Source organism: Nicotiana attenuata, unplaced genomic scaffold (genome assembly GCF_001879085.1).
Source record: "Nicotiana attenuata strain UT unplaced genomic scaffold, NIATTr2, whole genome shotgun sequence".
NCBI lineage: Eukaryota > Viridiplantae > Streptophyta > Magnoliopsida > Solanales > Solanaceae > Nicotiana > Nicotiana attenuata.
In genome coordinates this window covers 205,968-222,948 of record NW_017671866.1, presented here as the reverse complement: position 1 = coordinate 222,948, position 16,981 = coordinate 205,968, and the positions used below count along the sequence as shown (strand labels likewise).

General features: G+C 42.8%; 1 protein-coding gene across 1 annotated transcript; it reads left to right on the top strand.

Annotated features, from left to right (window-relative positions):
* The first annotated feature begins 13,414 nt into the window (after positions 1–13,414).
* On the top strand, positions 13,415–14,452 carry LOC109210622 (interactor of constitutive active ROPs 2, chloroplastic-like). The gene is made up of 4 exons (XM_019374072.1): positions 13,415–13,546; positions 13,620–13,811; positions 13,887–14,170; positions 14,227–14,452. The coding sequence occupies exons 1-4, from the start codon at positions 13,415–13,417 to the stop codon at positions 14,450–14,452; spliced, it is 834 nt and encodes a 277-aa protein (XP_019229617.1).
* Positions 14,453–16,981: the final 2,529 nt, after the last annotated feature.

The following is a 16,981-nucleotide window of genomic DNA, read 5'->3' as shown; positions in this document are numbered from 1 at the left end:
TACATCTCCTGGATGGTTTCTCCTTCCTTCATGGTGAAATTCTCATATTGAGAATACAGCAGTGTTCCTCTTGATCTCTTTACTTGAGGAATTCCTTCATGAGCCACTTGTAAAGTGTCCCAAATTTCCTTAGCAGTAGTACAACTTTGAATTCTGCTGTACTCATCCGGACCAAGTCCACACACAAGCCATTTCGTGGCCTTTGCATTCTTTTCCCATTTCTTCAAGTCCACAGCATCGCAGTCAGCTCTTGTTTTTGGCACGTCTACTCCTTCAGCATTCTTCTTCATAGTAGCCAGGGGACCATCAGTGACAATGTCCCATAGCTCATAGTCTTCTCCGATGATGTGATCTCTCATCCTGTTTTTCCACCAAGAGTAGTACTGGCCATTAAAGAGTGGAGGCCTATCAGTGGATTGCCATTCCCAGTTTCCAGGCGGTGCACTCATCTTGATCTGTTCCTAAGGTGTTAGCCTCTTCAAGGATAACCTGCTCTAATACCAATTGATGTTTTATACTTAAATACCACACAAGATGGGGGGGGGGGGTGATTTATATGGTGACCAATTTTTGCTTAAACTGATTATGGAAGGACCTGGTTCTTCTTTGTGTTCCAACTACTACTGTTGCGGAATAATAAATGTAAAAAGTAAAGAACACAAATATTTTTTCGTGGAAAACACCCGGCTCAAAAGGTGAAAAAACCACGACCTACTACTCAGTAGGATTTTCCCCAACACTTCACTAAATCACTGAGCCAAAATAGCATTTACAAAACTCTTTGTAAACCTAAGGATTACCTCTAATCCCGTTGTAGCACACAGTTTCTAACTGTTGCGACAACTTCAAGTTAACTCTAACTTGAATACTCAAAGTACCTATTATAATTGCTTCTAGATAAAGCTGAAAGATACAATATGAAACACCTACTACAATTGAACTAGAAATGAAGAAAGACGCATAAAACTCTTTATGGATTTGGTTCTTCAATCTGGTTCATGTAGCTTCAGGTTTGCACACTTGAATCACACACGAACTGCTTGCAAAAAACCTTGCTATTTTGCTCTCAATTCACGTTTAACTTCTGCATTTTTGTGAAACACCATAATGTGAGAACATCCTACAATTTATAGAGTTAGTAGATAAAGAAATAACTAGAGTTCGGATGCAACTCTTCCGTGGTGGAAGAGTTCTAGTTGATCTCAACTTCTAACTCCTTCCCTATCTTGGATAGTGTTCTCTTTGATTAAGGACTCCTTCTCCTTATCAATTATGCAACCTTTTCGATCAGGAGATATTAAATACACCAAGTTAAGCTTATCTCCTTCACGTGCATCCCACATGCTCGAATCTGCCCGTTTTTATGAACCTGAGGGATGGACCTGAGAGATGGACCTGGTTCATGCCTGAGTGCCTTTGTCAGTCTTAAAAACTAACCTTTACTTGGGCCAACACTTCTATTTTGTAGACATGTCACGCTTCACCATATGGTGGGAATTTTGGGGGAGTAAGGACAGTTGCGAAAGTCTTGGAGTCGGGGTTCTACTGGCTGACATTGTTCAAAGATGCTCACTTATGGGTGAAGGGCTGTGATGAATGCCAACAAACCGGGAATATTTCCCACCGACATGAGATGCCTATGAACCCAATTCAGGAGGTAGAAGTGTTTGATGTATGGGGAATCGATTTCATGCGGCCTTTCGTCAATTCATATGGCAACAAGTACGTACTCGTCGCTGTAGACTACGTGTCCAAATGGGTGGAGGCTGCAGCACTCCCTACAAATGATGAAAATGGGGTAATTGGTTTTTTGAGAAAGAACATATTCACCCGATTTGGCACTCCAAGGGCGATAATCAGTGACGGAGGCACTCACTTTTGTAATCGAGCCTTCGTGAAGTTGTTAGAAAAAGTATGATATACACCACAAGGTTGCCACCCCATATCATCCACAAACGAGTGGGCAAGTGGAAGTTTTGAACAGAGAGATAAATTGTGTTGACAAAGACTGTCAATGCTACTAGAACGAATTGGGCGAGGAAGTTAGATGATGCACTCTGGGCTTATCGAACCGCTTTCAAAACTCCAATCGGCATGTCGCCATGCAAGTTAGTGTTTGGGAAGGCGTGTCACTTATCGGTGGAGTTGGAGCATAGTGCTTTGTGGGCATTGAGGCAGTTGAATCTCGATATTGAAGCTGCGGGAACAAGTAAAGTCACGGAGTTGCATGAGCTTGATGAGTTTCGATACCACGCATTTGAGAGCACAAGATTATACAAGGAGATAATGAAGATGATACATGATAAAAGTATTATTGAGCGGAGTTTTATACCCGGAGATAGGGTATTTCTATACAATTCAAGACTGAGGTTATTTTTGGGCAAATTAAAGTCAAGATGGTCAGGGCCATTTCGTGTAGTTGAAATTTATCCCATTGGTGCCGTAGAGATTGCTGCGGAAAATGACTCTCGCAAGTTCAGAGTTAATGGGTACAGATTAAAACATTATGTAGGCATGGATGAAGCAAAGGTAGTGTCAGTAATTCATTTGGTCGAGCCTCCGATGTTGAGCGTAACTTAAATGTGCTTACTTGCGTCATGTCGCGACGTTAAATCAGGCGCTTCATGGGAGGAAACCCATTGGACTGTTGTATTCGTCGTGCCACGACGTTAACTAACGCGCTTGTTGCGAGGCAACCCAATTCGGAGTTGATTTTTAGTGTAGTTAGAATTTTTCTTTTTGTTTTTAGGGACTAACAAGTTTGTGGGTGAGTTTGGGCGAGTCGAGTAGGGTTTAAGCGTCACCAGACGTACACCAGCGCTGGGGCCGGCGAAGCCAGGATAAAGCCAGGCTCAACCAAGCCTTAGGCTGGCGACGCTTGGCTAACGCTAGGTTCAACTAGGCCTTAGGCTGGTGACGCCAGGTCCACCAGGCCTTAGGCTGGCGACGCCTGGCTAATGCCAGGTAAGTATTTCGGCCCTCTTTAATGTTTTTCTCCTTATTTTAGTCGAACTTAACCTCACCTACATGTCCTAAAACACTAAACACATTGCCATAGTTGTCTCTCCCATCCCCATTGAAGTCAAGCTTAGTCTTGCTATTCTTTCACACTCATCAGAAAGTCTTAGGCAGCTCCCTCGTCTCAAAAGCTTCAAAGGTATGATTTGATCTCTTTCCTTTGTAATTTCGAGTAGGGTACATGTATTGAGTTGGTGGTTATTCTTCATTGTTGGTGGTTATTCTTCATTGTTGGTGGTTTTTCTTCATTGTACTATTGAGTTTGTGTGCCCCAATCCCATGAACCCCATAGGAATGGTGCTGCGATTGTGAAAACATGTGGTAGTACGGAACCCCCAAGCTGATTTGGGAGGATGAGGCAATCCCTCATTTCCATAAGAACTCCCATGGAACTAGTGCTTGTTAAGTGTTTGATATAATGCCTCAATGGTATTCCTTGTCCCCTTTGGAGCCTTAGACTCAAGGATTAACAAAGTAGTGTTATCTCGTCGTGCGTCACATTAAAATCTTAAGTGTGAGTTGGCTCACGGGTAGCCCATGTGTTGTTGTTGTTTGATTCTAATATTAAGAAAATACGAGGTAAAGTTTGAGTAACCTCGGCAAGTTGGGCAAGATTAAGTGTGTAGTGTGTAATGCAGTGTTATTTGACTACTACTTATTTGTGTAGGAATGAAGATGCCTCCTAGAAAAGACATAGGCAAAGGAAAGGCCACTTCAACTGCCCAAGCTAAAGAAATGGTGACCTCCGCACCTCCTCCAAAGAAGAGAAAAGGGGAAGAAGCTACCTTTAGTCCGAGTGGAGCACAAGCTGTGGCAGCTATAGCTGCCATGCGTCCACAACCCCAAGGCCAACGGGAGTTTGGCATAAACAGCATACCTCCGTAACGAGGGATTGGTACAGGCGTTGTAGGCCTAAACAAGTCTATCCGGAAGGAGCTATCCAGGAACGCAGCGTGAAAGCGAAGTATCTGGAAATTTGGAAAGGCATCCAGGATTTGGGGTTAAGCTATGTTTTTAAGAACACGGGGGACATCAATCTCAACCCAGTTCGGGGATTCTATGTAGGGTTTGACCCACAGGACATTGAGGAGTTGGTGCCAATCCGTGGACGCTTGATAGATTTTTCAGCCAAGGCCATATGCGATTTTTTAGGTGCGGCAAATGTTCCTCTGGAGACATTGGACCAATTCATTCGTCAGCCTACACATAGAGAGCTGAGGCACACGTTCTGTGGTGTCGACTCTACGGCTGCATGGGTTCGGGATAAGGTAACAAATTGTCACAAGAGGTTCCCTAAGAAGAAGATGAAGGCGGAGGCTCAGGTGTGGCTTAAGATGATAAATGCACGGCTCCTAACGTACAATCATGACACGCTTGTGAGCCGTGAGAGGATGTGTGTGCTATACTTCCATATGACAGGGCAGAGGGTGAATGTGGGTCATCTGATCCGTTACCAGATGTCATCAGCGAGAACGAGTAAGAAAAAAGATTGAATGCAATTTCCTAATTTCTTGACTCGGTTCTTACAACACGAGGGGGTTGAGGAGGAGTCTAAGTTTGACCACGCTATCGATCAGCTCATCCGACAAACGGACATCACTAATCTCTGGCTGAAGGACGAGACTGTTATGCCTTCATTGACAGGTGCTGAGCGCAATGCACGTGATGATAGTTTTATGGCACATTTCTATGGGATGATGGATTTGCAACTGCGGATAGGGGGTCGCCCGGACACACTGAGGAGAGGACTGAATTGGAGCAGTGGTACCCGCTTAATGCTCATGCCCAGCAGCTAGTTGGGGTAAAAGGAGATGGATACAGACTCCCCGATGATGAGTGTTGATACCCAATTTTTCCCTAAGTATTTTTATACCCAAATATTTTCAAAATAGCATATTGGTGCATATATAAGCACACCTAAGAATTTTGGCATTTTAATGATTTATAAAACCAATTTGTTGCCTATTTTAGTACAACAAAATCCAATAATTATTCTCAAAATTATTATTTTTGGCGAATAATTTATTTTCTTCTCACATTTGCACCAAAATATAATTAAGGTAATTTTTGCATATTTTTACAAATTTGTTTGGTATTTTAAAAGCTAAATTGCATATAATTGCAATTATAGCCTATCCTGTAAGTTATAGCGTTTTATGTTTATAAAATTAATCCCAGTATTTTTAAATTAATATTTATATAATATTCATTTACCCAGTACTTTTAATTTGCTTTAAAATCTGTATTACTATTTTATAAAAAATTTTAAAGGAAAAATTGGCTATTTACGATTTGGCCTCAATTACATTTCAATTATAGCCAATTTGGCAACCCCAATTAACCCAATTTCAAAGTTCAAAATTACCCAGCCCAATTTCAAATTAACCCAACCCCTGACCCATTTATCCAATCCGCCCGGCTCCCATTCAATCTAGGCCGTTGATCTAAATGATCAACGGCCACCCTTCATTCTTTCCTTTTTAATTTTACCAACCACACCCAACCCTAATCATTTCTTACCAAACGCTGCCCTTGAAACCCCTCGTCTCTGAAACGCTCTCTAATCTCTCTGCAAACCCTAGCCGCCGCCTCTCAATCCCACCCTAATCCATGGCCTCCCATGGCCATCGGAGATGTGTAATGGCCTCCCATAGCTCCTGGGTGTTCGCTTCTGTGGTTTCATGGCTAAAATCTCGAAGGAAGTTGGTCCAGTCGTTGTCTGACTTCCATTCATGACCTTTCTCCGGTCGTCCTTGACTTTTCTCCGGCCAGCCATGGCCGTTCTAGTCAGATCCTTGGCGCTCTTGGTTAGATCATTAATTTCCAAGGCCTTTCTCACCTTTCTGGGTTCTTCGAAACCCTAATCTTTGGGATTTTTTTTGATTTTTCTTTCAGATCTGCTTTAGATCTATACTTGCCATGAATGTTTAAGTGCTTTCGCGAAAGTTCTTCAACTTTCCTTGCAAAAACGACCGTTCATTAGGGTTTTTCCTTTGAAGTTTTTCAAAAGACCTCTAATCTTTTAACGTGTTTATGTTTTGGCTATGATTTGTTCATGTTTATTCTTCTATCTGTTTCAGCATGTTAAAAACCCTAATTGCTTTTTAGTTTATCCGAGTTCTGAAAGCTGCTTGTTTAAATGTGCATTTGTTCTTTGTTGCTGATTCTTTCTTCCTCGTTTAATTTGTTTAATTTTAAGTTCTTACCATCTTGCAAAACCCGGCTACTGTTAAAGCCCTAATTTTCTTTAGAAGTTTTCTCACTTGTTCCTACTCTGAGACCCTTTACTTGTTTCTATGTCTTCTTCACTGTTGTTTCTATGTGATTATTTGACCTGCTTGACTACTGTGCTTCGAATATTTTCTTACTACTGAACCCTAGCTTACCCTAATGCTACTATATGTTTGTGCTGGTTCTTTTCATCAACACGTCTAACACTGCATGCTTGTTCATTCCTTGCTATTTATACAGTGAAGTGCAGAATCATGTTCCTTTCTTGTTTGATCTTGATTCCTTTGATCTTGTGACTGACTGCAAAAATAGATTTTTTTTACGAGCCCTAATTTTTACTCATCTGTTCAAAATTAATTGATTCACTTCCTTTATTGTGATGTTTTACCTTGCTGAATCTTTTCCCAAAATAAGCCTATTTTGTATCCCTTTTCATGGCAATAATCAATCTGCCCCCCAAACTGATTTTCTTTCCTTAATTAGGCTTGCTGACCCCTTAAGCAGTGTTTCCCTAATTAAAGGGGAATCACTTGGGTTAATTGATTCTGAATGGTTATTGTTTCCATGTTTGTGTTTTAATTTTACTTATTACCTTATTTCTCTACACGTTTTCAAAGCTATAAATACCTACACTCTTCTCTTTCAAACACACGAACACAGACGAACAATCTGAGTTCAAAAATCACGCTTACACTTAAAAACTCTCTCTCTCTTTCTGCTACTTGTGCTATTGCTTTGTCTCGCCGGCTGGAAGCCAAGTCTAGACTGTGGATTCTTGTTTGCTCTATTTTTCTGCACTTTGCTTCTCTACTGGTATGTCGTAGTTAATTTTCAAGCTTCAACAACAACATGTTTTTTATTCCTGTCCACTTCTACTCATGTTTTCTGCAATCAAGATGTGTTATTAGCATGCTGTAATATGTTCCCTTTCCCTTGCAATTTAAAGTTTATCTATGTGTGCATTCTGTCAGTCGTGTGTTGTTTATTTGCTACCTTATGAATCCTAAACCCCCATACCCCTTTATATGCTTTAAGTTATGGTTCTGAAACATGGCAATGTCTGAAATCATTGTCCATGGATATGAACTGGACCCCTTTGGGCCCTAAGCTTTGTCAGTTTCCCATCCCCACTCCCTTATTGTGTGTGTTGAGTAACAGCCTTGGCCTGCCAGTATTTCTAGTTATTGTTCAGGCCATGGCTTGACCTCCAGTAGGTCTTTACTCTCTAAATGCTTGATCAACAGGTTTGGTCAGGGGTGTGCCAGTCTATTTTGTGGCTGGGCATGACCACCAGCCTGCCTGGGTAGCCCCCTACCCTTTCTATTGCACTTACACTCATTCTTAGAACTTAAGTTCTGCCCCTCTTGTGTGAGCCTTGCCTTGGGACCCTTGAGCTCCCTCTGAACTTGGACACATAAGGGCTGGCCCTTCCATACTGCACAACTCAATTTCTGATTAACATCTTCGGTGTATGCACTACCTGGGGTTCCTGAAATCCCCTGCATCTTTGAAACACCCTAGATGAGAGAAGGCTTGGAAATCTGAATCTCGGAAGTGGCTCAATCTCATATTATTAGGCCTCAAGTCTGGATTAGGCTGCTCGTATGTAGCTGAGGATTTCTGATGTATTTTTTAATTCCAGTTCATTTCTTTTGGGTTGTAATAACTTGTACAAGCTCGGGGAACTTTAGTAAAAAGGGGGGTTGGGATTTATTTTTATGCATCAAGGGTAGAGATCATGCCTATAGGGTTAACTCTTAATTTCTGCGATTTCACACCTAGATATCATGCCTATAGGGTTAACTTTTAATTTCTGCACACACGCCTGGAAATCATGCCTATAGGGTAACTCTTAATTTCTGCAATTTCACACCTAGAGATCATGCCTATAGGGTTAACTTTTAATTTCTGCAAATACGCCTAGATATCATGCCTATAGGTTAACTTTTAACTTCTGCAAACTCATACCTAGAAATCATGCCTCTAGGATTCACTCATAATTTCTGCGTCTCCGCGCATAGATATCCTGCCTATAGGATTAACTTCCAATTGTTCTATAAAATACGTTCTATAGACTACAACATTCTACATTTATAAACATCACTAGGCAAACAGTTTGTAGGTTTAATAACAAGAGCTGCATATAGATACCATGTTCCTAGGACTTTTGTTAACGTCCAAAAGGTGTCCAAATCAGCATACATATAGAAAGCATGCCTATAGGAAATCTCGAATCTGAATAGAGGTAATATTAACTGTTGAACTCGTAATGTCCTGTTAAAATTGGTAACCCCTTTTCAGTATGTACCTTTTTTCTAAAATCAGTATACATCACGCCTAGTTCTAACCAACACTTAGAGGATTAACAATCAGATCGGTTTTAGTCAACTGCATTCGAGTATGCCTAATGTAGACTTTTTCGCCTAATAATATGTGTTGAACCAGTCAGCTCGTCACTTTATTTAATTAATACCAAAAACAGTACGTGTAAGACATGCTAAACTCTATGACTTTTTGCTGGTTTATGGAGGCATATTTGAGCCCTGTTTTGGTTGACGCCTTAGCATTTTGTCCTTTGAAAACTTCTAAAAGCCCCAAACCCCTTTCCCTTTAGGATTAGTAGTCCATTTGCCTCCGGGACTGATAGGATTGGGGCGGGTAATAGCATGCAATAAGTAACGATACCATTCCACGCTTTAATACCTTAACGGGGTGGGAAGGGTAGACATGGAGATGATGATCACACGATAACACTACGCGTACAATTGGATACCGGTGTTGTGTAAATGATCCATGTGATATATAAACCTAGGACCCCCTTCCCTCTTTATTAGTTTGTTATTTTTAGAATTTTAAAAGCTATCCAATTTTCAACTTCCACTTCTTTTACTCCTTTTAAGTTGCTTGCATCAATTATTTGACCCCTTCTTTTCTCTCACACCTTTCTGTGATTATAAAACTACTTCCTTCCAGATTTCAGCACTTTTAAATCCTTTTGTGCTTTTTATTTGCAATTGTTATGTCAGTGGTTTCATTGTATTTGCAATGCTTGCTTTTCTATTTGTTGTTTGTATTTAAAGTCACAATTGTAGCATGGCCGGGAACCACACTAGTGGATCTTGGGGGGTGCCTAATACCTTCCCCTCAAGATAATTTCTAGCCCTTACCCAAACTCTGGTTTTTATCTCAAATTCTTTTCTTAATGTGTCCTAATGCACTATAATCATTAGGTGGCGACTCTCCAAATCCAAAACCCAATTCCCAAACGGGAATAGAGTTGTCTTTCCTGAATGTCGTAAACCCGATTTTGCGAGAAAAAGGGGGCATCGACAATGAGGATATCAACACACCTGAGCTGTCTGAAGCTGAGCCAGAGTAGTCAGATGGTGAGGGAGATGAGGAGGAGGAGGAGGACGAACATGATGAGGAATGGAGAGCGTCTAAGGATGAAGACGTTGTTTGATGAGGGAGTTTCTTTGCACCCTACTCTTTTATTTCTTGTTTTGTCAAATTGTGCATACACTGAGGACAATGCATGATTTAAGTGTGGGATGGGAACTTGTAGATATTAGTAGTTGTTAGCTGTTTTTGTTGTTGTAGTAAGTGTCATTTTCGTTAGCTAATTGTTTTAGTTAATTGTTTTAAGAATTTGTTTCATTTTCGTTAGCTAATTGTTTTAGTTAATTGTCTTAAGAATTTGTTTTTATTTTTAGAATTTTTTTATACTATTTTTGTTTTTCTTGTTATTTGTTTTTGGCAGAAAATATAAAATAAAATAAAACATCTAAAAAAAACATAAAAATGTTGGACTTTTCCCGACGATGGATCTCCTAGACAGTTTTCTTGAGGGAAGTAAGTCTAAAGAAAATACCAAAAAGATTTTTTTTTGTAGGTAGTGTAGTAATTCCTCCTTGGTTTTTCTTTGGGCCGCGATTCTTTTCCAAGTGTTTTTAGTTGAACCGGGTGTAGGTAGTTTTAACAGTTAGGAGTAGGAACCACGTGGCTATGCATTTAATCGTAGCAATATCTCTGTGCTTTGTGATGCCTTGAGAATAGTCAGTACTCTGATTGTGACGCTTAGGCTCAATTTTTGACTCTAGTATAAATACCTTAAATCGTGGATTCCTAAATTTACTTAACTGCTTTGACTGGAGTGTCGTGATAAAAAACCAATCCTGAATGAGTTATGTGTCATGTCTGTGTGAGGTTTGTATGTATTCTGTACATTGCATTTGATGTCTAGAACTTGCCTCGCGTGTGTGCAAAGCGAAATGTAGTCTTGTTCAGTCTGAGAAGTAATATAGGCTAGTTCTTTGTTAAGCCAGATATATATAGACGTACCCACCTAANATTTCTAGCCCTTACCCGAACTCTGGTTTTTTCATCTCAAATTCTTTCTTAAAGTGTCCTAATGCACTATAATCATTAGGTGGCGACTCTCCAAATCCAAAACCCAATCCCAAACGGGAATAGAGTTGTCTTTCCTAAATGTCGTAAACCCGATTTCTCGCTCTTTGGAGGGAGGGAAAAAGGGGGCGTCGACAAGCCCCGAATTGAGTGAAAATTTGCTTGAACTTGAAAATAAAGATAGCCCTAAGGCTTTATATACAGCCCCCGAGTGAGAGCCTGCTCGAATTCGGGTAGCCCTTGAGCTAAGTAGTCGAGTGAACGCTCGCTCGAGGTCGAAAATAGAGATAGCCCTGAGGCTTTATCAATAGTCCCCGAGTGAGAACTGGCTCGAACTCAGGTAGTCATTGGGCTTAATAGTCGAGCGAGCGTTTGCTCGATCTTGAAATAAAGATAGCCCCGAGGCTTTATCAATAGTCCCCGAGTGAGAACTGGCTCGAACTCAGGTAGTCATTGGGCTTAATAGTCGAGCGAGCATTTGCTCGGTCTTGAAATAAAGATAGCCCTGAGGCTCTATTAATAATCCCCGAGTGAGAACTGGCTCGAACTCGGGTAGCCCTTGGGCTTAAAATAATTGAGAGAGCGTTTGCTCGAACTTGAGATGAAGATAGCCCTAAAGCTCTGTTAATAGTCCCCGAGTGAGAACTGGCTCGAACTCGGGTAGCCCTTGGGCTTAAAATAATCGAGAGAGCATTTGCTTGAACTTGAGATGAAGATATCCCTGAGGCTATTTTAATAGTCCCCGAGTGAGAAATGGCTTGAACTCGGGCAGCCCTTGGGCTTAAAATAATCGAGAGAGCGTTTGCTCGAACTTGAGATGAAGATAGCCCTGAGGCTTTGTTAATAGTCCCCGAGTGAGAACTGGCTCGAACTCGGGTAGCCCTTGGGCTTAAAATAGTCGAGAGAGCCTTTGCCGAACCCGACTCGTAGACTATTCTTTAATAATTTTCGACAATCTAGTTCCCAATGCCTGGGTCCTGACGTCAACATCATGACATAAGCGGTTGAAGAGACTAAAGAGTTGCTTTCTGTACGATTCCCAAAAGCATTAATTGTAGACGACCGATGGTCGGTCTTTTGGCTTCCTCAGCACGTTCAAACGATCTTTATAAATAGACAAATCCCATAACTTTACAGATGTTACTCTCTTAGTGCTTCCAAAATTTCACTTTAGCCCTTTTCAATTTCCTTGAACTCTCCCTTCTCTTTTCTAACAATATTTTCCATCTTCTTGGATTTTCCGCTTTAGAGATGGCTAAAACTTCTAAAAATGTTCCTCAAAAGGAAATAGCTTCATCGTCTTCTCGAACGACCAAAGGTAAATCGGTAGTTCCTCCTAGTATCGAGGAGTGTACTCCCGGGCCTTGCAATATATCTTCTGATTTCCAGGTCGAAATCCCTCATCTGTTCCGGGGCGATGCGAACCCATGTCTCGGTATATCAGTTTAATAACTGAAATTGAGAAGGTGAAGGCCGACTGCCGTTGGGGGGAGGCGGTGCAAGTAGAGATTCCTTCACGAGGAGAAGACATAACCAAGCACAAGGTCGTTTTCCTCAGTGTATACACATATCCTTTCACCTTAGGCCCGGTAAAAGCCTCTTTACCATCGATAGATCCAGTGATCCTCGATTTCTGCAGCCAATATCAGGTGACACTTGGACAAATTTATCCATCGTTCTGGCGCATTGTTTATATGATTAGGTATTTCTTAAACATGGTTGAGGGGATGCCTTTTACCCTCGACCATCTAATTAGGCTGTATAGCCCCCGAATTTATCGAGGAGCCTGATTAAGCTAAAGCATCGATCTTCGAAGGCCTTTTTTGCTAGCATCGATGAAGACAAGGACCGAGGGTGGATGAGCCGCTTTGTCCAAGTCAGGACCTCGGACCTGATCCTAGCTGAGAGAATGCCATTCCCCGAGGAATGGAATATGAATCGTAAGTAAAATGTTTCACTGATCGGATATCTTTTCTTGACTTTGAATTAACTCTCTTTGATGATACAACTGTCGAGTGGTACCCCGGTTCTGTCAACGATCTCCCGGGCGGGTCCGACGACTTGATTCGATCTGCCCATACGCTAAGCGCATGTGGCGTGATCTGGCTAAGACCCCTTGGGAGGCCAAAAATCACGGGGAGTTTTTATCTCTGTTCATATTTGAGCTCTTTAGAGAAGATATCTTTCGCTGGTACTCTCATCCTTTGTGCCTATGCAGGCCTTGGAGAGGCCGTTTTGATGAGGGAACCCTCGCCTACCCCGAAGCCTGCTAAGGAGAAGAAAAAAGAGAAAGAAGAAATCACCAGCTGAGTCCTCGAAGCCAAAAAGGGCTAAGGCTCAAAAGCCCGAGGCCGATTCAGTGGCCTTAACTCGGGAAATGGCCGAAGATCTTTGCACCAAGGGTGAAGAGAATGATGACTGCTCGCTGGCACCTAGGGGGAGAAGAAGTGCTGTTGCCTTGAAGTCTACTGAGCCAAAAGTGGCTGAGTTAGAGGCTGCTGGAATGGAGGCCGCCGAGGTGGTCCCGACCCGAACTGAGGGAATTGTTAAAGGGGGCTTAGACGAAGTCCCCAGGCCGACCAACCACCAAAAAACATCGGGTGCCGAGGGGCACCTGGTCAATGAACCCGAAGAAACCAATGATGAAGCCCCTCGAAGGGGGTAGAGGGCCCCCGTCGAACCAGTCGAGGTGATCAACGTAGATGAGCCTCTGCCGGGCCCATCATTCTCTCCCGGGCAAATACGGGATGCCCAAGATATGAAAACTCCCGTCGTGGGGACATCCCCCGGAGAGAATAGTATGTTTGAAGGATATTTTGCTGGGGTTGAGGAAGGCCCCGATATTGACGCCTCATTGATCTTTGAAGAAGCCGAGAAGCTTCGACAACAGGTAATCTTGACTTGACCGCTGTATTCTGAGTTTCGATTCTTGCTTTTCCGACTTCTTTCTTCTGTGTTTTCAGGCCTTGAAGCTCTCCAACCAAGCTTTTTCAAGGTCACAAGCTGAGTTGGCTCGTTGTGTGGACGAATTTAGGAAGCTCGTTTCTGAATTGGACGAACTTAAGGCCCTTCATGCCCAAAAGGAGGGGGAGCTAGGTGACCTTCAAGCTCATTTTGAGAGGATATCTCGAGAGCGGGCCGATCTCGACAAGCAGGTAATACGACATTCGCGGGCTTATATTTGTGCTTTAGTCAATTGAGCGTTTGATACCTTAATTTGACCTTTTCAGCTCAAGCAAAAAGATGATCTAATGCGAGAGGAGCTTAAAGTCAGAGATACCGAAATCCTTGGGTTGAAGCAGTGCATGGATGAGGTGTCCTCCGATAAAGAAACTCTTCGAGAGAAGCTGACCTCGGTTGAGTGCCAACTCCAAGGGGCGAGGGGAGAAAGCCTCAAGTACAAAGATCTCCATGCCGAATCAGTTGCTGAGCTATCTGCAGCTAAGTCGAAGCCGCTGGGCTCATATCCTCATACCGAAAAGATGCTGCTGCTGCAAATGCTTGAGCCAGGAAGGTATCCGAAGAGGCCGAGCTTAAACTGTCCCGAGCCTTGGAACATGCCCGATTAAGATCTCGGAGACAGGCTCTCGAGGATGTATATGCAGGGGGCATCGATTTGTCTGCCGAAATCGAGAGGGTGAAGGCCCTAGAGGAAGAATCGGCAACTCTGCTTTCTTCTGATGATGATTCAGCTAGTAATTCAACCAGTGGCTCGGAGGATGATGAAGACGAAGGTGAAGTCCCCGAGGGAGAGGAGGCCGTCGATGTTCTGGGGATTGAGGGCCAGGCCGTTTAAGGTACAACTTCTGAGGGAGCTCCGTCTTGTCAAGTAACCCCGGCGGTAGATTAGGTTTTCATTTGTTCCTTTTTTGTGTAAAGGCTCCAGGCGTGAGCCTTGTAAATACGTCTTCGTGAAACTTTATCATATATATATATATATATATACACACTTTTTGTCATCTCTTGTTTTCCTTTTGCCTTTTTGGAATAAATTTTGATGCTTGTCGATAACCAGTTTGGTTTGTCGGACTTATGATATAAACCCCTCAAGTTTTCATGCTCGATGAGTGATTGATAATAGTTAACCGTTCGGTGTCAGCTCCTCGAGTAAAATTTTGACTCGTGCTCATTGACCCTTAGGTTTTCAGCATATTGGCCCTTAGGCTCTTTAGGCTGGCCGTAAGGCTCTTACGCGTTGTCCCTTAGGCTCTTTAGGCTGGCCCTTAGGCTCTTAAGCATTGGCCCTTAGGCTTTTTAGGCTGGCCCTTAGGCTCTTACGCGTCGGCCATTAGGCTCTTTTTAGATTGGGTCGATGTGACCTCTAGTATGGCTATAGTTTTCCCTCATTTTGGCTAAAGACTTTTGAAGTTTTGATTATGCCTTGGCATGTTTTATGTTCGTCCGACTCTTCGACGGCTCAAACGAGAACCTCGATTATGAGTCGATATGTGACGATAGTTGAGTACCTTTGAAGGCTCGCTCGAAGGTTGAGTTTTCGAAACTTTTTCATCGAAGGCTGATTGTTTTCGAAGCCTTTTTATTGTTCGGAGCTGATATTATCGAAGCTCCTTTGCTTATGCCGAGGGTAGCCCGATTAACCGGTTCTTTTCGAAGTATTTTCAAAGTTTTTGGAGGCCTTTAGTTTTATGGCGGCAGTCGGACGTCTCCGAGCCATGTTAATTCGGCCGTAGCCTTTAAGTTCGATCGTAGTCTTTATGTTTGGCCGTTGCCTTTAGTCCCCGTGTGCGATGACCTTGGCGTCTATATTGAGGGTGTGCCTTTTTAGGGGTCTTACAAGTTCGAATATATAGCCTCGGCCTTAATGTCGGGGTTATGCCCTTTTAAGGTCTTATAACTTTGAGCATGCCTTGTTTAGGTCTTACAGATTTGATGTTGCCTCACTGAGGGCTTACGAGCTCGAAGTTGCCTGATCGAGGTCTTACGAATTCGAGTCTTCGATGGCACGATGAGCTGACTATTTGATGACAGTCCCCGGGTGTTCGAGAGTTTTTGGCTCTTGGGCCATTTTTCGTGATAGTAGTGGATTTCTTCGAGGCACAAAGTGTTGATAAGCAAAGAGGCTTCCTCAATTACTTGATATATGCGTACACGTTTTTTTCTTTTGGAGGCTCGATTATTCTACATGGACACGGTTCATTTGACTGTTTTGCCCAATACAACATTCTCCTATCGAGGTCCTCCTAGGCATAGTTTGATTTCTTCCGAGAGGTGACCTCCTGGGGTGATGCCCCCCCAGTATTTGAGGTTGATTGAAGAGAAACCTTGAATACTTGATGAGTTCTCCTTAGGTAACATATGGATGTTGCCTCGTTAAAAACCTCGCCAGTAAAACCCGTTCGAGATAAAACCCGGTCTAAGGGAAAAAGAGCACAACGCATGCTTTAAAACCCAAGGTCTTCGAGCTGGAGGGTGCTTCGATTCCTTTCAATTTAATACCTACAACAAGTTAGTATAAAACACAAATGAAAAAAGGAGAGGGTTGTACCTCAGTAATGATAGAGTTGAGCCTCGATGTGTTTCAATTGCTTGCTATGAGGACGCGGCATGGTCCTTTATTCACTCATTGGGGTGTAACCGAGAATGTCGGTTGCGGTTGCTACTTGGCTATTTGTTTGTCTAAATGCTCCTTCACGGTCGAGAGCGTCGATGCTGGTGCCATGTTGTGCACCGCGAACATCTCCCTTGCTGCATGCTACTCCCCGTACACTGCTTTTACTCCATCCTTGGTTGGAAATTTCATCATTTGATAAAGGGTTGATGGTACTGCCCTCATACTGTGTATCCATGGCCATCCAAGTAAGGCGTCGTATCTCATGTCAACTTCGATGACATGAAATTTGGTATCTTCGATTGTACTGGCCATGTTGACCGGGAGGATGATCTCCCCTTTTATCGTCTCGCTCACCATGTTTAATCCATTGAGGACTCGGGAGGCGGGTACGATTTGGTCGAGCAGTCCTAGCTGCTCTACCACCATCGACCTGATTATGTTGGCCGAGCTACCTGGATCCACGAGCACACGTTTGATTTGAAATTTATTCAAAAGAAAAGAAATTACCAGTGCATCGTTATGAGGTTGAGACAAGGTCTCGATGTCCTCTTCGCTGAATGTGAGAGCATCCTCTGGTACGTAACTCCGAGTTCGCTTTTCTCTGGTGATGGATATTTCCGTTCGTCTGACAACGTGTCCCTGTGGGGCATCGGCCCCTCCTATGATCATGTGGATGACGTGCTGTGGTTCTCCTGGTTCGTTTTTCCTCTTCGCCTCTCTTTCCCGAAAGTGGTTTTTAGCTCGGTCGCTGAG